The sequence below is a fragment of the Drosophila subobscura genome, chromosome J (assembly GCF_008121235.1).
Source record: "Drosophila subobscura isolate 14011-0131.10 chromosome J, UCBerk_Dsub_1.0, whole genome shotgun sequence".
NCBI lineage: Eukaryota > Metazoa > Arthropoda > Insecta > Diptera > Drosophilidae > Drosophila > Drosophila subobscura.
The window spans coordinates 4,118,578-4,141,453 of NC_048532.1; the positions used below are offsets into that span (position 1 = coordinate 4,118,578).

Consider the following 22,876-nt stretch of genomic DNA (forward strand, 5'->3'; position numbering starts at 1 on the left):
TTACGAGTGTGTGGCCAAAGCAAACAAAGCGAATCCGTAAATGAAGTGGGCTTTATGTATAAATAAGTGGTGCGACTGTGAGAAAGTGCAGTGTGCTAGAGGAAATGTAAGAGTAAAACTCTGAGTATAACATGATTATCGTAATTCAAAGATTTGTATCTTAAGTCTGACTGTTACGTTGGACCGATGTGGCACTTTCCATGTTCATTAACAGCTTTCTCCTCTGCCCTCTGCCCTGTCACTTGCCATCTCTGGCAGGGGTGGATCCCTGACACACAGATACTGGAACTCCCAGTTGAGCCTCGGCGAGAAGAAGAAAGTTTATTAAATATAAATTTATAGCACGCACATGTGGCCCCTTCATGTCATACGGAAAACAAACAGAAATCAAGTTTTCCCAGGGAAAGCCCTAGGCTTCGAAGGAAGCTCTCGAGTGCAGGAGCTTGCTCTCTGTCAGCCATAACTTGAATAAATATTCGTTTCGTCACATTCCGCCTACACTCACTTTTAATTTAAGCCCACTTAACACCTCATAAAACAGGCTACGTTCTGGCTGAATAAATGAATGACTGAATAAAGGAACGAATGGCTGACTGAATGACTGAATGGCTGAGTGAGTAGGAGCGAGTGAAAATGAGTGACTGACAGTTGGAGAGCTCTGTCTCTGTTTTATACAGAATACAATTTTATACATTTTAATTTTTACATTTAACAACTTTCGTGCAATTAGGTCGAAAGGGTTGGCACTTTCTCACCCTTCCTAGTCCTGCAAAAAGCCACCCTCTCCCTCTGTATCTTCTCGGGGGTTGTGTCTTTGCTCGGGCCTGGCCTATCTGTTGGTTGATTGCTACTTTTGGCAAATTAAACTTGAAAGTTGTAAAATTTCCCTTGTCATTGGCAAGGACACGTGCGTGTCAATCTCCCTTCCCGCTGTCCCTTCAACCCTTTTTTCGTGTTTCTCAAATGATTCCGCACAAGAGTTGATGTTTAGAGAGGCACATTGAGAGGAGCTCATAACTGAATTGAAATGTAACCGGGAAGAAATGACAGCTTCGAGGACTAGTCAGAGGCTGCCAGAGGTGCTTTGTCAAGTGATTCTTCTCTGATATTGCGATGTCATTGATTTTTTCTGCTTCGTGGGCCGAAATTACCTCAACAGAACTGAGAGCTCCTATGTGGCTGATCTCAGGCTTCATTCACAGCCCATAACAGTCGCTGTTTATGTTGATTTTTATGCCCCCTCAAGACACACACTTGCCGCCAGGTCTGGCTATGAATAAGCAAGTAAGCGGTAGGGGCTTCTCCACATTCAAATGCTGTCCTGTCCTGTGTTGTCCTGTCCTGCAGTGCTTTCTGTGCCTGCTGCCGGCTGCTTATTTGCCATGTAATCTTAAGCGACAGGCATTTGCTTACTTATTTATGCACTCTCTCCGCCAAAAACATACTCGTGCCTGTACTCGCACTCATCCTCGTACTTCCCATAAAGGTTGCCAACTTAAAAATCACAATGGGGCTTTGACTCTGCCATTAGATAAGAAAGAGAGAGAGAGTGAGAGCGTTTGGGAAATCCCACTTTGGGGGTATCTTTTGCTTTATTTTTATGCTCTTCGTGTGAGATTTTTATTGTGTGTACACACACACACAAGCACCGAGAGGGAATAACGAACAAACTGTGTCTGACAGGGAGACATAGAGACACAGAGACACCAAGACAGTCGCTATCCGTGGCAGCTATCTTTGCCACGTTTGCTTTTATTATTTAATGGAGCACAAAATGCATTTTGCTCGCCTGCTCCCTGAACCCAACCTCTCCTGTTTATGAGTGCGGTTTTTGCAGCCCTTCCCAAAAGCCCCATCTGGGAGATGGACGCGGCTCGTTCCCGTCCCGGATCAGACGCAGGCATACAAAATTAATAATTTATATATGAAAATGTGCGTTAAGAGCAGCAAAAATGCTTCGAGTGGAGCAGCGTTCACTTGAGAGTCTGTTTACCAAATTGCTTAGCAGGAAATGTAAATGTGTGTGTGTTTGCAGGCTGTTTTGCCAAGGTCATAAGTAGGGCTTGCCGAGATTCTTTTCCAGCCTCGTTCCATTTCCTCTGCCGGCGATTCTTTTCTTTCCGGCATCGTTCATCGTAATTTGCTTAATAAAACGCGGTGTGTTGCATATTGCATAAAATATAAGCCGAATTTCCCTTTTTGTTTTTCTTTGGCTTTGGCTTTTTGGGGCAATTTCTAAATTGCCAAGCAGATTTATTCCTCGAGCATCTTTGGCTGTCGCTATTCATTAAAATCCACTTCAGTGAATGCCAGAGAATGTTGCACTTGGGGCAGTATCTTAGGAGTCGACTGGAGCGGCTGTTATGTGCATAAATTTCCCCAGACCAGTCTCCTGGGAGCTGCTGGCTGGGAGTATTTTTATGTCAAATTTATGCATATGAATGTATATGGCAGTTTCAACGAGCCGGGGCTATTACCATATGGAATGCGCACACCTTTTGTCGGTCGATCATGCCACTTGCTACCCTTTTGGTACATTTGAAGGTAATCTCTAGGTCTCCATTTGTGTCCGAGCCATACACATCCGGCGAAAGTCAATTGAAGTTGTAATGAAAATTGAAATGGCAAGCAATTAAAGATGATGATGGCGCCGTCTCACCTCACTCCGAGCCCATTCCCTTTCCTGATTTCTGCCCATCTCTTCCTGCTCTGCACCGTTCTCCTTTCCGCTCCTGCCTGTGTCGGTCCCTTCATGGTTTGGTCCTCCCTTTTCCAGTAGGTTTACGCATGCCGCAGGCCCAAACACTTTGCATAACATTAAGCAGCTTCAGTTCTCTTTAGTTCTCTTTTTTTGTTGTTTGCATTCCGATTCGGCTTCACAGCCCTGCTCTACTGTTCTTCTTTTTTGTGGGTCTCTGTGGTCGACCATAGCTCCATAAAATATGCACCCAGAGCGGAGTGGTGCGATGTGCTTCACAACAAAGTGAAGTATGCAAAATGGGTGATGGTAGATGGAAGAGATGGGGCGAAATGAGAGAGTGGCAAAGCGCCTAAAAGCATATTTCAATTAAGCTATCACCTTGAATTATTCTCACGAGCACACAAACAGTCGCATACACATGCACACACAGATACAGATCCAGATACACACCCCGAGAGTTCCGCCTAAAAGCAGTCTACACTTTTTTATTTTTTAATTTTAATGTTTTCATTCACCGCTAGCAGACGAGCGGCAGGACCGGCTGCGGCAGCAGCATAAGAAGAAGAACGTTAAAACCGCTCGTCAAAAATTTGCATTTAAATGAGGCGCAGAGGCGACTGACTGACGGGCCTCGTTTTCCCTGCCGCCACCACGCCGCATTCTTGGAAGTGGAAATTTTTATGATTGCGGTGACTGCCAAATTGTCAGTGGATAACTGTGTGTGTGTGTGGGTGTACGCCGTTGAAAGCTGCAAGGGTGTGCGTGTGTGTGTATGAATATTATGTAAATATTCATTATGTCCCCCGTGTGTGGGTGGTGGGGAGTGAGGAATCCGTACGGCTCTGGGTGAGTGCCCTCACCACTCGAGTGGTTGAGGGGTCAGAGAATACAGAAAAGTCATCAAAAACCGCCGCATCGGGACTACCAAAGGTAATCCTTTCGATATGTGTTCAGGACTCAGTACAAGTTAAATCGGAGATAAACGTTTTCGCTGTAGACAGGATACACTGCAGTCTGGGGCATTTGACCAATTTTTATACCCGGTACTCGAAGAGTAAATAGGGTATATTGTATTTGTGCGGATAACGGTTGTATGTAACGCACAGAAGGAAACGTTTCCGACCCCATAAAGTATATATATATTCTTGATCAGCATCAATAGCCGAGTCGATTGAGCCATGTCTGTCTGTCCGTCCGTCCGTCCGTCCGTCCGTCCGTCTTGTTTGTCGGCTAGTTCTCAGAGACTATAAGCGCTAGAGCCACCAAATTTTGGCACCAGACTGCTGTATGCTCACACTGAAACCAGTGTATTTCAAAAATGAGCCCCGCCCCCTTCCGCCCCCGCAAAAGGGCGAAAACCTCCCAAATCTACAATTTTGAAGATAACAGAAAACTAAAAACGCCATTCCGTAGGGAATTACCATATCTATCAGATCACCACATTGGGATCCGATTGGATCATTATTATAGCCACAATGAAGAAATTAATTTTCAGTGGCCAAACCCACTCCGTCCCGCAGCATTCACACTCTGCCTCGCGCTGTTTATGGCCTCTGCCCCTGACACGTCTCTGCCCCTGCCTCTGCCAGGACTCTGCCCTGACTCTGCAAAGTGTGTCTCTAGGGGAGGGTGGCGAGCTAAAGGAGCGTGTTGGCGTGAGCAGTGTTGTTGATGTAGATGACAAATGAAGAAAAAATGTAAAATTTGACAAATAACCGCTAAGGTGCAGATGTAGTACTGAGTGCCGGGTATAAAAGTTGTGACGCGTAAGAAGCGTCTCACACGTCCCTTCTCGTTTTATTTAGTTTTTTGATATGAGGTTATAGTAGTGAAAGGAAGGTGTGTTGAGAAAATGGGCGTGGCACCACCTTTTCTTCAGTTCAAAATCAAATTTTTTTTTTTTTTTTTTTTTAAATTGAATCAAAGAAAAAGTTATGGGATTATAAAGCAATGCCATATGGCAAAAATCGTTGCCCGGATTTTCAAAAATGTAAGATCTCTTTGAAGGTTTAATTTTACGATTCTATACGAATTTAGCCAATCTGCACGTTATTTTTTGGATTTGTTTCAAGTTTTCCGTGAAATTGTTCACTTTAATCGAAAAACGGCTAAAAAAAAGTTTTTCAAAGGGTCTACAAAAAACCCTTATCGTTCTTAAAACTAGTGACAGCTATTATCGCTAAATTGGAATGCAAATAGGCATCCTCTTTTGTAATTTACTTGGACACTGAGTTCCAGCTTGGAAACGACTCCGAAGTTTCAAACCTTAGGTTAAATTAAGAAAATTTTAATATCTGTGAAGACGCAAAAAAGGATGGCATATATTTGATCAAGAATTGAATACTGTACAATATCCATTCAGTTTAATGCTTCCGTGGAATACCAGACACTTTGTAAGCCTCTTCACAAACAAATTTTCATCAAATATATAGGCTTGTAAAAAAGCCATTAAAAATATAGTAAGACCTGTTTTTTCATTTCAAACTCACAAACACATTTTAAATGCCTGTCTGAATCAAGAACATTGTAAAAAATGCACTTCAATTGATCAATTTACCCTTTTTTTGCAGTTTCATCTAGAGGAAAAATAATTTTGTTCGCTTTTTCATATCAAACAGCTGACTTGAAAAGCTGACTTTAACCGCTGTTATCTTAACTGTGGTGCGTACTGTTAATTTTTTGGGGATGTAATATTATGTGGTGTTATTCTTATGTATGTATATATAGGTTAAATAAAGATTATTTTATCGACTTTTGAAAAATTATTTTCGGCCAGAAAAAGTGGTCAAATGTGTTATGGTGCACTGGTCTAATCGTTTCCAAATCCGTGCAAAAAATGTCCCTTAAATTAGCAGCAGATGTCTTGAACGGCTTAAAGTCGGTTCGAAAAATCACAATTAAAGGGCAATTTTGTGCACAGAGAATACGCACCAGAGACAGAACCAGGAACAGGAACGGGCACAGGGCGTGCCGCGATGAGCAGGAGCGTTCGCTTCCCTGTTTGTTGGTTATGCAAAAATTTCTCAGCTCCACATACACACACACCAACACAGCCACACAATGCATGGAACTGGAGCTGGGGTTCATTCATCGTCATCCTTCATCCTGGGCTTTCTCTCTCTCCTCTCAGGCTTTGGCCAAAAATTTTTGGCATAAATGCCATAAACAGTTTATTTAGCAACGGAAAATTAACTGCAGAATGTTGCCAGACCCGTTCCAGTTGCCCAGGAAAAAAAGGATAAATTGCGAGAGGAACTGGCAGACAGCCGGGGGACTGATGATGCTACCCAAGTCAACCCATATACTCGTATGTGTCAGCCATCCCAGTCCAGACCGAACTCAACTCGACGCTTTATGACGTTTTACTTCATGTGCAGCTTCATAATTAAGTGACTCCCAAAGGTGGCGGAGAGGGAAGAGACACACAAAAACTAGCAGAGGGTGGAGACACACTCAGGGGAGCTTTTAGTTTCGAGCCACGTGAGTAGCATCATCGCTTGGGCCTCGGGCCATTAAAACAAGCCCCAAACGAGGTCAACTGAGGGCACTAAAATGCATTTGTTTATATTCCTTACAATATACCGTACGAGTAGGATATGCAGGATGATGGGTATGGAGACGAGTGACGATACAGGGGGATTTATACAGCTAAAGACAAATATAAAGAGTGTTAGCAGGTCGTTTTGTGTACTTACTAATTTGATGGCTGGTGGTATTAATGGATGATGGCAACTTACCTGGAAAGACAGATAAGGGAGAACACGAAAAGTTTAATATTATGTGTGGCAGCGTGCGGGCGGGAGAAGGACATTAAGAGAAATGCACCGGGATAATTGTCTAAAACTATAATTATGTCATAAGCAGAGGCGTGAGTGGGAAAACTGTAAAATATAATCCAGCTGGGACACAAGTTGTAATTAGATCTGTAAAAAGGTGAAGCATTTATCATTGTTTCCTACAAGCTTAAAGACTTATTTCTCTCTCGCTTAAATACTGGATGGATGAGAATCTCTAGTCTGCTGGAAAAACTGATTGTCGTCAACACTTTAACACGCCCAAACCCAAGCACATGGCCCAAAGTTTGCCGAGGGCAAAACCAAAGAAAAAAAATGTCATAAAAATTCTATTTTCGTATAAAATTTCGAAAGTAATCTAATAAATATTGATTTTCATTCGTCATCGCCACGACAGCGATGTCTATGGCTATGACGATGGTTATGGCGATGGCGACAACAACATCATCATCGTCATCATCATGAGCCACAGGGGCCACAGGGGCAGGCGTGGAAAAGAGTCGTGTAACCCTACACGTTCTCACAGAGAGCGAGTCCAGGAGAGGACATTACAGGACACGCCACGCCACGACACGAACCAGGAGCCAGGAGAGGACAGGCGTAGTCAATAGTCGTTATTTGATATAGTCGCCCGACCAACATGATGAAACGTGCCTGGGACCGCCAACGCCGACGCTGACCAGGACACGGACACGGACTAGGAGCAGGAGCAGGAGCTGACCGCACGTAAAGGGAACCGAATGGGATGGAACCCATCGCTGCAAGGGATGAAATCATTCGCGCAACTCGTTTTTGGTCAAGCATGCCAACCCACATGGGCAGCGGGCATGGCTGTGGGGCAAACAGTTCATTCAATCATTCAAATGTCCTTTGAACTATAAAAATACATGACACTAATAAAGAAAGCGAACAAATGACACGACACTGGAAACGCTCGCTCGCTCTGTCTCTGTCTCTCTCATGTTCTACTTCTCTCTTCTTGAAGAAAAGTGAATAGAAAGAAGACTGCCGAAAAAGTACTATTTAGAGCAATTTATAAGCATACTTCGAGTCGCCCTCGCCCACGTTCCCTGGCGCACGACATTTGACATTTACGGCAGGAGTCCAGCACTGAGGAGGATAGGATGAGACCCCTTTTACTTTTCCCAGCACCATAAATTTTTGTGTAGCTATTTATTGCATTTTTATGTAAAATGCCGCTAACGGTAAACCTATATTCGTACGTTCGAAAGTCTTTGGCATCCCTTTTATACCTTTTTGGAAAGTTGTTTACGAGGCAACGAGATATCGAATTTGGGGAAACGCTCAAAGCCCACGCGAAATGACAAAAATTCAAGCAATTAAAGGTGTGCCAGAGAGCAGAGAAATTGAGAGATAGCGGATAGGGATAGACTCCCTGAATCGCTGATTTTTACAAGCATTTTCTATGCATTCGCAACAACATTGGATTGCATACTTTTCGTGGCTTTGCAATGATTTATCTAACATCTACCACGTCTGCACCACATTTTTATGGCCATATGCTCAGGTCCTACACTTCCTTGCTTCCCGTTTTTCCTTCTATCCCATTCCACAAAACAATCGGAGAAGCCACAACAACTGCCGGGGCAGGGCCGGGCTGGTCCGCGTCGGCTTCCAGGTTCAGGAATACGAACGAGAACACAAATCAAAACAACGCACAGCGCCTAAAAAGCTGCTAAGGCCAATACGAAGTCCTGGCGAGAGAGAAAGGGACTCGTTCTGGGTATGGGAATGGAAATGGAGATGGGCAGTAAACTACATGAAGGCTTTCTTCTCTGCGTCTATGGCCATGTAATCTCTGTTGACCATAAAGATTTATAGACTATTGTGTGTCGTTCACGTTGCCGACGTCGTCGCGGCAGCCACAGCAATGAAAAGGAAACTTTTTGCAACTTAGCGCCAAACTTTATGCAATAATTTATATATATTGGGCGCGCGATCCCTGTGCCCATATAAAATGGCAAGGTAAGGGCAAAACAAAACCAAAATGGGGGCAAAAAACCGGGAAAAAATATCAGCGGAAAAACGCAATGCCGACGACCTACACAAAAGGCAACACTGGGCATAATGGTTGCAACAACAAATGGGCTGAAACAGAGCAGCAGCAACATCAACCGAACTTGGCGAGAAGGTAACGCGTGCAACTATAAGGTCGGGGAGAGGGTGCCTAGCACCTTGCAGGAATAAAAAGAATGTAGAATAAAAGTTTGTTTGTCTGCAAGTCGAAGCTATTATACTCTAGAGTCTAAATAGAGTAAGTCTTTATTATCAAGTCAGCGTAGACTTAGCGCTGAATTCAGACAAATCAATCAATCAGTCATTCAATCAGTCAAAACAAATAACAACTTTTTTACAATATAAGGGATTTTGGTAATTTTCTTCCATTTACAACAGTTATTAGCTACTCTCATACTTTAATTAAATAATATAATTTATTTCTATCATCGAGCGACTTTACATTTATAATTATTTCGTGTATATTCTGATATTCGGAGACCAATCAAATTGTCTTCTAGATCCGGTTTCTGTTGAAGCCAAGCAGTTAAAGTTCGCTTTGTTTTTCGAATCTGAGGAAGTATTAAAGTATCTACTCAGAGTGTATGTCCTGTATCTGACATTTACTAGCTACTTTTAAGTTTTCCAAAATCTGCAACCTAACATGGAGTACCCTCAAAATCTACCTAGCGTATCCAGAAATGTTACATGAACGGCGTCCTGGTTCGGCTTTGTCGCTATAAAAAATTAAAACTTGCTCCTTCGATACACAGCTTAGGTGTAAGATAGGGGGTAGAGAGGAGGCTGGACCGGTGTGGCAGAGGCAAGAGGCAGCACGCGAGAGCGCGCCAAGTGTTAAAAAGAAAAACTTTTCAATGAGTTTTTCCCGTCGGCGGCGGCATCGTCGACGTCGCCGTTGTCGGTTATGAGCGTGCCCCTCCGGACTCTTCCTCTGGCGGTCTATTGTTGTTTGTGTTTTAAATAGACTCAAGTGTTGTTGTTGTTGTTGTCCTTGCTGCTGCTGCTGCAGAAGGAACTGCCGGTTGCAGTCATTGTCTGAAGTGCGTTGGCTACACTCGCCCCATTGTGGACATACTGTGGGGCGGCAGGAAAGGATGCTGGCTGTCCTCGGGACTCGAAATAAATCGATAGTTAATGGAAAATCGTTATTAATGAAAAGTTTACTCCCAGCAGCATACCCTCTCTGCCCCTGCCAGTTCCCACACCACGGTTTGGAAGCCAGCAATTGAGCGCTCACTGAGCCATGGGAAAATGCTTGATAAAGTGCAGAAGGCAATAAAAAAACGAAAAGAGGAAGACGAGCGTGAGACCAGAAAGAGAATGCTACATTTAAGTACCAAAGTTTTCCTCTCTTTTTTTTTGTCGTAATTTCATTTGAGTGTGAAAAGTTGCACGCACATGGGGCAGGAAGGCAAGCGGTAAAGCAGACGTACTGTGACGTAGTAGGAAATCGCGGGAATAAAGGAAAACCCTTCGCCCTGCCACGTTTTTTTCTGTTGCTGCATATTTTCCAGCGCATAAATATTTTATGCATGCAACAAAAGCAGTCAAAACACAATGGCCAAAAAAAGTAAGAGACGAAAAGGGGAAGGTAGCAAACTTTTTCTGTCTGTTTGTGAAGCATTTGCACCTCTAACAAAGTTGGCAATATTTTTTACAATACGGCTGCGAGTGCGATTGCGAGTACGAGAATTTTTTCTGATTGAGGAGAAGAACCCACAAAAGTTTTGCCTTCTTTTGGCACTTTGGTTCCTTCCTCAATAGTTTAATGGCAGTTTAAGTAGTTTGACAGCCAGCCTAGAGCTGAAATTGATTTGGGCCCAACATATTCCGGATAAGTTGCCGATAAGGCTCGCTGGAATCTCTATCGGTCCTGCGTGATCCTTGTTCCGCTTGGAATGGGTTTGTAATCACATCAGGCAGGGAAGAAGAGTGCGAAAGAGGAAGGACAAGGCGTTGCACAATTTTTTGGGGGCTGATTTATTGCAACAACAAAGTTTTATCATGCATATTTTATGCGTGTAAATGTTGCCGTCATAAAAGCAAGAGTCCTGCCACGCACACACAAAAACACATGAGAGTGCGTGTTCCTGCCTCTTCGTGTGGGTGGGTTGGGGCAGGAGGTCTGGTTTGGAAATGGATTCCCTTTTTTATGCGTACGAGTTGTAATGGCGCCCAATAAAGCAGCCATTCAATGGCAGCAAATTGGCATTTTATTAGTGATCCCATTGCCGGCACTCTCTCTCCACTCTCTATACCCTCTCTGCACGGCACTAATTTGGCTCGGCTGGTGCTCGGCGTACTTTGGCGCGTATGTCATAATAAAAATGAGTGTTGAAAACTTTTAACAAACGACAAAATACCAGTCACAGGAGGTCCTTTTCCTACTGCATCGATCGATAGACTCTTTTGCTCTTCTCCCTCCCATTTTGGGGCGAAAGGATGTCCTCCCAAGTTGCGCTTTGAGGTCGTCGCCGTCGTCGCCGTTGCCGCCGTCTCAGGCAGGGCATAACTCAAAGTTTACTCAAGTTACTTGCGCCAGCGAGAAGACAGAAAACTTTGTACTTTACATCATTAAAAAGTTTCGCTTTTCCCTTTTTTTCAGCGATCTCTCTCTTTCTCTCTCTGTCTCTATGTGTTGCCTTTCTTTTCAACTTTCTTTCCATTGACTGACTCCGACTCTGATTGTGATTCTGGCTCAGACTAGGAAGCTTAGCAATTGACAGTTAGCCACCAATCCACTGGGAGATGGCGGGGGTTGAGGATTGCTTAATTTGTGCGTTTCACAGGAGACTCCCATGACCGCAGGCCAGGCGACAAAAGATGAAAGGACTTCGTTTTCCACTGATTGCATGGCATCAATCAGCCTAGGAGGATCACAAAATGTTGCATACATTTAGGCGTGAACAGAAATGTAAACGAGCGCGTAATGCCACGTGTCTCCTCCTTGGCCCCTTCAACAACAAATAAATAGTTGCAATGCTCAAGTTGCTCTGGTTGGCTGTGCCTGCCACTGGCCACATGCTTGGCTAAGGGTTGGGGCTCCCTCCAAAGGGAAATAATCGGTAGGTTGAGGGGAAAAGGGTTTCGGGACGGTCACTTCCCCTGCCTCATAGTTGCCAGTAGTCGTGGTGGTTGCCTTTTTGTGCCCATGCGCATGGAAAATAGTTGCACAAACTTGCACACAGCAAGCAAAAAGATAGAAAAAAACGAAGGCATAAAATGAATGGAAAGCAAAAAAAAAAGCCGGAAAACCAGGAAGGAGGAGCTCCCCAAGCTCCGCGAAGTGTTCTGCTTTGTGGAGCTCTTCCATGAGTATCTGTGAGTGCTTCTGTATGCGTGAGTTGTGGATTGTCACTTGGCAAGTCTCCACCTCCATGGAATGCGAGTACCAGAAAGATTTGCATAGAGCTTTTCAGGCTGGACAGCACATGTGGTACTGCCTAAAGGATGGGGCTGGGGTTGGGACTCGGGCGTTAGCATTAAAGTGTTGCGCTTTTTTGCAATTATTAAGTTTTCCTTTACTTGCCGACAATTGCAGTTGTTAGCCGGCAGCCTTGGAGGCTCCCTTCTCCTTTTCACTCTATGAATTATGTGCAGTGCCACGCAACGCTGAGCACAAGGCGGCGTATTAGTGACAATTTAGCGGCGGTGAAGGAGGAGCCTCTTTTTTGGTGAGGGCACAGGTGGCGGCATAGGTAGGAGTACATGTGCGTGGAGCGTTTAATTAAGCAAGACAGGCAGACAATAGAGAATGAAATGGCTGTGGGCAAAGATTAGTTGGCAAAAGGCGGCAAATTGAAACTGGAAACATGGAGACAGAGATATGCAGATAAAAGGTGTTGTACACAGATGCGATAAGAAAACGAGAAGAGACGTGTGAGACGCTTCTTATGCGTCACAACTTTTATACCCGGCACTCAGTACTACATCTGTACCTTACAGGTTTTTGTCAATTTTTCATTTTTTCTTCATCTGTCATCTACATATATCAACAACACTACTCACGCCAACACGCTCCTTTAGCTCGCCACCCTCCCCTAGAGCAAAACACTGCAGAGTCAGGGCAGAGACGCGGCAGAGGAAGAGACGCGGCAGATGCAGAGGCTGCAAACTGCAGAAGCAGAGTGTGAATGAGAGAATGTGTAAAAAACAAATATAAGCTGCGGGACGGGGTGGGTTTAGCCACTGGAAATTATTTTCTTCATTGTGGCTATAATAATGATCCAATCGGATCCCTATTTGGTGAACTGATAGATATGGGCATTCCCTACAGAATGGCGTTAGATTTCTTTTATCTTCAAAATTGTAGATTTTGGGAGGTTTTCGCACTTTTGCAGGGACGGAAGGGGGCGGTGCTAATTTTTTAAATACACTTGTAACAGTGTGAGCATACAGAAGTTTGGAAACAAAATTTGGTGGCTCTGGCTCTTATAGTCTCTGAGTACTAGCCGACAAACAAGACTGACAGACGGACAGACAGACAGACATAGACTCGGCTATTGATGCTGATCAAGAATATATATACTTTATGGGGTCGGAAACGTTTCCTTCTGTGCGTTACATACAACCGTTATTCGCACAAATACAATATACCCTATTTACTCTTCGAGTACCGGGTATAAAAAACCACACAACAATTATAATTTATGCATTTTTAAATCTTAATATTTTCCAGACGGTATACTTAAACCATAAAGTGTTTGGGATGTATACCTTTTATAGAGGCACTTAACAGCTTTTTAGAATGGAAAAGTTCATTACAACCAGATGAATGATTCTGAAGTTATATGAAAAATACCAATTTTTTAATTTTTTAAAAAAGGAGTTCTGCCATAGAATAACAAAAATATTATCATACCATTTCGAAGCCCCAAATCTTTCAGAAAAAGTGGATTCGGTTCCTTGAGGAAAAATCGTGCCGGGCACTGTAATTATTGACAAAAGTGGAGTATGCTGGGAATAGAAGGAACGAACTTTAAATTCGTATTAAAAATACAAATCGACTACCAGTTTGATGGAAAGGTAATCCATGAAAAATAAATGGAAATATGAAATTCCTTGGCGAAATCTAAGGACACTTACTCCTATTCTTGGTTCAACTTTTTCCAGTCTATTCCAAGTTATAAGTCTGAGACAACGGGAAGCAAAAGGAATACAACATCATAAGAGATTGGCGGTATCCGCTCTTCTTTTAGGAATGCCCTACTCCAATGTGCCTCCACTGCCTCTGGATAAATGATGCATTTCTCCATCTATCTGTATCTCTAACTCTATTTGCATGTGCATCTGCAGCTGAAACTGTAGTCGTACGTCAATGTATCTGTGTATCTGCGAGTAACATGTGTCATGTATTTTTTATATCCCTGCCAAACATCGTCTTTATGCTTTGACAAAATGTATACCATTTGCATATCCTCAGCTGTTGCGGGTCCGTGGCCCCATTCCCCCATTCCCTTTGCTCCTATTGCAGCTCGTGTTTCGTGTTTTTCCCTTGAAAAATTCACCAAAAGGCAACGAACTGTAACTGGACGTCGTTTTCATCAATATCAATGGGTGAAAATCTGCCCCAGCACCCCCGACCATCTCGCATTCTCGTTCTTCCAGCTCAGTCCAGCAACAGAGTTGCAACATATGCTGTGCTATGCTGCAACACAGAGGTGGCAGATGGGGCAGGGAGGCCTGGTGTGGACAGCAGTGCTTTTGCAATACAACGCATCATTTTTATTGTTTGTCGGCTGCAAGAAAACAGAAACAGCAGCAACAACCACAACAGAAACGTCTATTGAAAATAGAAAGGAAAATGCTGAAAGGCAGACCGACCGCCAGGGACGACGACGGGCGATGACGGGGGTGGCAAGGGGTCGGGTCGGGGCCCGTCGAAGGCGGAATCCGTTTCGTGCTTTTGTATTTTTGCACCCAAAAATAGAAAAATGCAACAAAACGGGGGCAGGGGAAAAAAATCGAGAAAAATAAGTTGAAATGCGCATTGAAGTGGTGGCGGCGGCGTCTAATGTACCCGAAGGGTACAAGGGGGTGGGTGACATAGTGCCGGTGGGTTCCAGTGATACATTTCTGAGTTGTTTTGTTCATGTTTGTTCGCAACTCCTGCCCCTTTCCTGCTGTCGGCTTCAATTCTTCAATAAGATATGCACTTTAGCTCTGCAATTTTCGCTGAGTTGAACTTCGGGAAATGGAATATCGAGACATACACATATAGGACTGATTAGGTTAGAGGAAATCAATGAGAAAATGTAGCAGTTCGGTGGTACCTTCCTGGAAACGCTCCGAGTACGAAGTCTCCCCACACCTACTCAGACGCTAACGACACTATCAACAAGCACCACAACAAAAAACAACCACATTTAACTATTGTACACTTCGCTACCTAATAAGTCTCAATTAAATGTACATAAAGCATAACACCTTGTAACATTTGCATGTTTTAACCAACAAACAAACACCACAAGCCCCTCAGTCTGCCAACCATCCAGGGGCTGCCCCCCTCATGGTGTTTACTTGAACAACTTTCAAAAGTTTCAGCACGCAAACGTTTGGCAAACGCAGCTGAATACAGGAGTATAAAGCAGGAACAGCGACAGCAACAACCAACCATAAAACACCTGCCCGAGCCAGAAGGAAAACTGTCATTCTGTCAGTGTGTCATTCAATCATTTGCTCATTACTAAAGTCCCTGACATTGTCAATGTCATTTGGAAGCCTGATTATTCATAAGGGAGACACTTAAGAGAGAGAGAGAGGGATTTACTCTAACTGAGTGAGGCATTTTCAATAAACAGAAGGAAGATATACATTTATAGAAGGTACTCCTATATGCATATATCATAATATATTTAAGCCTTTTTTGGCGATTCAGGTCTCTTCTTGGTGAATTGTTAGAGTAAGGGGCTCGAAAACTTGTAATGGATAACCCATGATTAGGCAAGATGTTATTCTTAGCATTGGACGGCACGCTTATATTTATTCCGGCTGCTGGCTCGTCGGCTACGAGTGTGGTGTTCTTGGTCCAAGCTAAGGCCTACCTTATTATTACTTTAAAAAAAATGAAACGTGCATACAAAAAAGCCATAAACCGGACGGAAGAGTACAACGCCTAAAACGGAAGACAATAACTACAGGTGTAAAACGGACAACGGACAACATACCTCAGGTGTTTGCGAGGCACATTTACGCCCACCCTACCTTGGTCTTGCAATCACCAAGAATAAATAAACTAGTTACAAGACCCCTTTATCTTCGAGAGGCCTACAGGGGCTTGCTGTAGGAGATCAAACACTAATACTCTATTCAATCATTATAAATATTTATTTAGTACTAATAAACATTAATTAAATTTCCCATAAAAATATTCATTCCCATTAATTCTACCCAGTAATCAATTATGCTAAAAATAAACTAAATGTAACGATTTTAAAATCAATAGAAGCAAAAGAAGCAAAAGGAAATATAATTAAATGCACAATAAATGCACATGGGAGAGGGGAAACTAAAGAAGGGTGAAGCCATGGAAAAAAAATGTGTAGACAAGCAAAACAGCTGTACCTGCACTTGCATATGCGTAGATACCCTCTATTTTTTTTAATGTGAAGGCATATGTGTTTTGAGCTTAGGCTGTCTGTTTCTTTTTTTTTTTTTTTGTCTCTCTTAGTCTTGACTCTATTCGCCTTTGCTAATGGACCATTGTGCCCAAACAAGACATCGTTTCAATTTTACATACATATATACATATTTACTCACACGGTACCTCCATCGTAGAAGCGCTTCCGATTTCGGCCGCTGAAAATAAACACCAAAAAAAAACCAGAGAAACAACAACAAAAAACTCAGCCGCACCGCACACAATCATGCACATACAAAATCCGTCTTGCGGTTATTCAGTGCAATAAACTTTTTTTGTCTTTCCTTTCCACCCTTGCACGTCTCAAATTCTTTTCTCTCTCTCTGCCATCTGTGCATTTAACGGCGATCGCTTTTAACTTTTAGAGGAAGGTAGAAAGAGATAGAATAGCAATAGAAACTTAAAAGTACTGAACCATTAAAATAAAGATTTTTTTGACTATAATTATTAATATTTAAACATTATCGGGGGGGTATTTTTTTCTCTTTTTTTCCTATATTTTTTTTTTTTTTTCACTTGTTGAGTGGGTTTGGCTGTAGATTAGGTTTGAATAATTTGTTTAGTTCCCTCCCTTCCCTCGCGGGGTTTTAACTTCTCCGCGTCAGCACCGCTTTGGCGCTGTTTTAGGTGGCCGCCGTCTGCCTGGTTCTGTTTGCTTTTTTCCCTCTCGCTCGCTTGCTTAGCGGCGGCAAAAGCTCCGGCGAAACTCTGTCGCTCCAGCTGACAAATTTAAAACGGCCGAGCCTCCTCTTTGGCTTATCTAGTCGCTGCCTAGCATAAAGGTGGGCAAATGTATCAGTCTTGCCTTTTCTTATTTTTTTCCCCAGCTTCCCTTACCTAGTAGCTGCCTTGCGGCTCTCGCAGGCTAATTGATCTAGCAGATCGATGGTGGCGGTGCAAAGTTGGCGGTGTAAATTTCACTTTTTTTTCTGCACTTTTTCACTTGAAAAAAACTTTCTTAGCCTCTGAAACTCTTTTTAAATTGATAGAGATACAGCTCCAAAATGCCTAATGGCGTCCTGCCGACCTCTATTTAAAGCCTCTCTGTTCGAAATATGCCTTCGAACTCGCTCTCCTTTTAACTAGCTTGTCGCTGCATTCTCTGCTCTCCTTATCCATGCAATTCGCTTCCTCCGCTACTTTCTTAAGAGAACTATGCTCGCATTTGCACTCCTGGCAGTGCCTAATTTTCGGCGGATCCCAAAAACCCGATTCTCTAAAAAAAAAAAAAGCAGCTACACGCCTCACCGTACAAATCCCCCCTGCCAAGATCAGACTTGGGGTACCGAATGTTCACAAGGCTGATCCGCTTGTAGCTGTCATTGCCTGATATCTTTCCCGTGATATTTCCCGATGCTTCGGCCTTGTAGATCTTCCAGCTCATATATAGAATTTCCGAGTTTTCTCCGGATTCTAGCCTTCACGAAAGCATGTCCCAGTTTTGCATTATAGCCAGCTTGAAAGTTGCTTTGCTTGAAATTTCTTCTATACACTTCCTGTCCTACTTGGTACACTACCTCTCTCGACCTCAGATTGTATTGTCTTTCATTCCGAGCATTTTGCTTGTCCATTACTTCTCGAGCTTTTTTCCGGACCAACTCCAAAGAATCTTCCTTGGTAAAGGTAGCCGCTCTATCTTCTAACATCTCGAGCGATCTCAAAAGGGAGTAAGTAGCCCCGGAAGTAATCATCTGCTGCCCAAACACCATGTAATATGGGGTCGCGCTTATTCCAGAGTGAACGGCGGATCTGAGTGCACAACAAATACTACTTAAATGTTCATCCCAATCTTTTTGGTCTGGGCGCACATATGCTCTGATGGCAGCAATCACTGAGCGATTTACTCTCTCGGAGGCATTGGCCTGTGGCGCGTGTACCGCTGTTAAGGTATGAGAGATCCGGTGGCTTTTAAAAGGTTTTGGAACTTCTCAGCTCTAAATTGGGATCCATTATCCGACACTATGGATTCTGGCACCCCGAAAGTATGGAAAAGATCTTCCCGCAAGTATTTAATGACTACGTCCGCAGTCAGTTTCTTCACGGCTTTGAGGAACACAAATTTTGAATAATGGTCCAATACGATAAAGATAGCGACGTGACCACTTCGCGACCTCGGATACGGACCCAGAAAGTCTATGTACAATCTCTGAAAGAATCGTTGTGATTGCGCCGCCTTTCCCATCGGTGGTCGCAAGGTAAAGTTGGGCGCCTTTGTGGTCTTACATTCGCTGCAGTTGTTTATATAGGCTTTCACGTCGTTAACCAATCCCGGCCAAAAGTAGTACCGTCGGACTCGCTCCAAGGTCTTATGGATACCCCCATGCGAAGCTAGAGGATCATCATGCGACTGTTTTAGGATCACGCTGACCAATTCGCTAGGCACCCATAGCTTCCAGGCAAATGAGTCATGAAGCAAATCCCCGTTCGTATGCTCTGCTCTACGGTAAACTAAGTTATCGACAACTTTTACGTCTGGTAATTGTTCCTGGTTGCTTTTACCCTATCTACTAGCTCGAGATACTCCACCGATTTGAAGTGAGGAGAGTCAAGATCCACAAGCAGGCCATTACTATCATCTATTGCCGCGATCTCATCTTGGTGGACCCTTGACAATACATCTGGGACTACATTCTGGGTTCCCTTCCTATGTTCGATGTTAAACCGAAAACCTTGCAGCTTAAGAGACCATCGAGCTAACCTTGAATGCAGATCATTCTGAGACATCAACCACTTCAGTGAGGCATGGTCCGTTATCACTGTGAATTGATGTCCTTCGACAAATGCTCTAAATCTTTTAATACACACTAAAGCCGCCAAGCATTCCAGCTCGGTTACGGTATAATTGCGCTGGGCTTTATTTAGTTTTTTTGAAACGAATGCTATCGGCATTTCATCCCCTTCCTCCGTCTTTTGGACTAATACACCCCCTACTCCTGTATTGCTCGCATCACAATGAATATAGAAAGGCTTCCTAAAGTCAGGACTTCTCAAAACTGGGGCCGTGCATAGCGATTCCTTCAATTTCTCGAAAGCTTCTATACCTTCCCGGGACATGACGAATCTCTTCTTCTGTTTTAGTAAGTCTGTCAACGGAGCAGACAATGTAGAAAAATTATGTATAAATTTCCTATACCACCCTGCCATTCCAAGGAAGCTCCTTAGGGCTCTGAGTGTTTTCGGCAGCGGAAACTTAGTGATGGCGGAGATCTTTTCCGGGTCTGTTCGTATTCCACCCTCGCCAATTATGTGACCGAGATACTTTACGGATCGCCTACAGAATCTGCTCTTTTCTATATTTATCGTCAATCCTGCTTGACGGATGTGTTGTGACACTAACCGCAAAATTTCAAGATGCGAGTCAAACGTGTCTGAGATGACCAGCAAGTCATCAAGATAAACGAAAACTTGGTTTCGGAGAGATGAGGGAATTACCTTATCCATAAGTCTGGACATGGCTTGACAAGCGTTGCATAAGCCGAAAGGCATAACCTTAAATTGGTATAAGGGTCGCCCTGGTATGGTAAATGCCGTCTTGTCCCTAGATGCCTTCTCTAACGGTATTTGCCAAAATGCATCTTTTAGGTCCAGGCTAGTTATGTATTCTGCCTTTGGTAATCTACTCAAAATGCCATCAATTTGCGGCAAGGGGTAAGCATCTTTTTCGGTCACCGCATTGACCTTCCGACTATCTAAACAGAGACGGACTTTTCCTGGTTTTTGGACCAGAACCACAGGCGAAGACCAAGCGCTTTCTGACTCTTCAATCACCCCTAACTTCAACATCCTATCCACTTCACCGTATAGCAATTTTTCGACTGCTGGTGAAACTGGGAAATGTCTCTGTTTTATGGGCTTAGCGTTCCCTACATCAATAGAGTGCGTAAGCATTTTTGTCTTGCCCAGACCCAGAACAGAGAAGGATGGAAATTGTGAGATAATTTGGCTTAATGCCGATTCTTGAGCGGAAGTAAGTTTATGTCTATCAAAACCCTCGCTAATTTCTGAAATATTGAATTCGGAAGGTAGTAAATTAAAAAGTGACCAAAAATCAATTCCTAAATATAAATCTTGACTTAAATTTGGGATTATAAATAGTTCTATTATCTTAACTTCCCCCCTGTACTCTATTTTAGTAGCTAATTTTCCTAATATTTCTTGCTTTTTGCCATCTGCTGTAAAAGCGTTAGACGACATTAATTTAAATGGTATTTTACTACATATTATTTCCTTAGCTAACTGACCACCCACGCAACTCATTCCCGCGCCGGTGTCTAGTAATCCGGTTACTGTTTTATCTAGAATCTTAACGTCTGCATAAGGCCTCCTATCTCCTTTTTTTTTTTCCTTAATTCATTTATATATTTTATGGATTTAAAATGTGCCTTTATGCGCCGTGCATTTCTTGTAACTCTATTCGACTTTGCGGTCTCCCATTGGGGTGCTATCTTTTGCTTGGCCTCTGCTAGAAATTTGTGCCATCCCACCATTGGTGTGTGTGACTCAATCAAATCCCGAGGAGACGCTTCCTGTATTTTACAATCTGACCGTCTTAGTCCTGTTTCGTCGCCCCCTCTGCGGAACACTGCTCAGCCGACGAGGATCTGCCGTGTTCTCCATGGTGTTTTTTTTTCACTTTTTGCAAGAGGGCTTATACGTGTTTGGTGCCCCGCATCCAAAACAGAATATTTTACGTTTTCCTACGCAGTCGTGGTACCGGTGTCCCTCCTTTCGGCAATTCCAACCAATGAGAGATATGGCTGCCACTTCATCCCCAAACTCTGATTCCAAGAACTCTTCTGCATCATCTCCTGAGGTTTCGTCCACTAGCTCCGAGATTTGTTTTCGAAATGGAGCAGGTTTTTGGTAGCCATGAGTACGACGCACCTCTTCCAAAAAGCATTCTCGTTTCCTGCATATATCCCTCAGCACTTCTATCGAATCTATAGTTTGATTCAAGATTTCATGCTGTATTTCTGGACGCAAGTTCCTGCGAACGATCTCGACCAGAGTTTTATGAGATAGAGGCTGCTCAAGCTTATCCGTCAGTTTCAAGATTGCATCGAAAAATACTTCAAAGCTCTCCTTTTCTCTCTGCTTTCTATCGCGAATCAACTGTCTGATATCTACGTCTGTTCGGGAATCCCTAAACTGCTTCCGCAAGGCTTCACACAGTTCTAACCACCTCACTGAGCCGGCTGTCTTATGATACCTCCAATAAAAATCTGATGCCTTTCCTTCAAACAAGGTATTGGCATTGCTACACAGCAGCATGAAGTTACCCTCCAGCGTTTGATGGGTTAGGGCCTCTACTCGATATATAAAAGAATCTACGCTCAAGGCTTCTGGTGCTCCTGAAAAGCGAAGCTTCCAATTATTCATTATATGTCCAACCTTGTCCGGTCTCTGTGCTAAATCAGATGTTGTTGTTCTAGTCAGAGAAGTCCGAGGTGGAAGTAAGAAATCTTCGCGCTGATTCTCCTCGGGAATCCCTAACAATTGATCAAATGAAACGTTTCTGTTCAGATCTCCTATTGATGGCTGCGGAACTTGTGCCTCGGCTAACCGAGCATCCACTGATGTAGTTATCATTTGAGCCATCTTCTCCGTCAGATTGTTAAGGAGTTCATTTTGCATACTCTTTATCGCTTCAGCGATCTCCCTAGATATTTGTTTGGAACCTGATGGTTGATTATCTGACTCCAATTGCGATGGGTTGTTCCCTTCCTTAAGAACTAACCTCGTCTGCTGTCTAGTCTTGCCAGGTACTAGCGGCTGCTGGGAAGACGATGAGGCATAGCATATAGTTTTGCAAGTTGGGCAAGTTGTTTGAGTTTTGAAAATTGTATTTGCACAGGCTTTATGGAATTCGTGCTGGCATGGGGTTTTAAATAGATTTTCGGGAGCTATAGCTTCCTTGCAATGCCCACAACGAACTGCTGCGGGAACTTCCCCTTCATCATCCGACCGATCTAGTCCCATCTTAAAATTAACTGCCTCAACTATTATGAAGTTAAAAAAAAAGTCTAAAATAAAAATAAAAAAAATATAAGAAAATATGTTAAAGTAGAATAAAAACCAAAATTAAAAAAAAATGAGTTCGACCACAACAAAAATTATACCTAAAAAATGTAATCGCAAAAAAAAAAACAAAAAAAATTTCTAAATAGTTTGATCTCCCCGTTAGCTTAGCTCCCTGTAGAGCGTCTCACATTGCACGATTTAATACACCAAGAATAGCTAAAGAGGAAAGTAATTAATGAAAAGTCAGAACAACTAAGCCACGGGCAGTGGAAAACAAATTAAATTAATCTCCCTGCGTCCAATTTCGGCTAAATAGTGATCTAATATTCAAAAAAAAAAAATAAAAGAATGCAAGCTTGGACATTAATGAAATCGGCCGTGGTCAGGAGTGCAGCTATGCGAAATGCATCACCTGTTAATCCAAATCTGTCGACATACCTAAATGCTTCCAAAAGCTCCAATTGCATAAAGTTGAGTGGTGCTTCAAGCCTAAACTGAATTGATCTGGACTACAGACAGCTTCCAAAAGCTATTCTTGCAGTATTCCTAAGAAGCAAGACAGTCCGGCTATTGGCACCGAAAAGGGAAGAACTCAATCAGAACCTTTAGAATCCTGGCCCGGAAAATTAACCTACGGTTAAGTTCTTTTCGGTATTCCAAGGACTCGTACAGGAACTAACTGAT

General features: G+C 43.1%; 1 protein-coding gene across 23 annotated transcripts in view; it reads right to left on the reverse strand.

The window, feature by feature from the left end:
- LOC117895768 (CUGBP Elav-like family member 4) overlaps positions 1 to 22,876 on the reverse strand; it is a 272,251-nt gene that overhangs the window by 109,290 nt on the left and 140,085 nt on the right. For 8 of the 23 annotated variants that reach the window (XM_034803650.1, XM_034803643.1, XM_034803663.1 and 5 more), the window contains exon 2: positions 6,397 to 6,438. The exons of the other annotated variants lie outside the window; for them this stretch is intronic. In XM_034803650.1, coding sequence (XP_034659541.1) covers positions 6,397 to 6,438 — 42 coding nt within the window. The remainder of the gene's footprint in view (positions 1 to 6,396; positions 6,439 to 22,876) is intronic. 23 annotated transcript variants of the gene reach the window in all.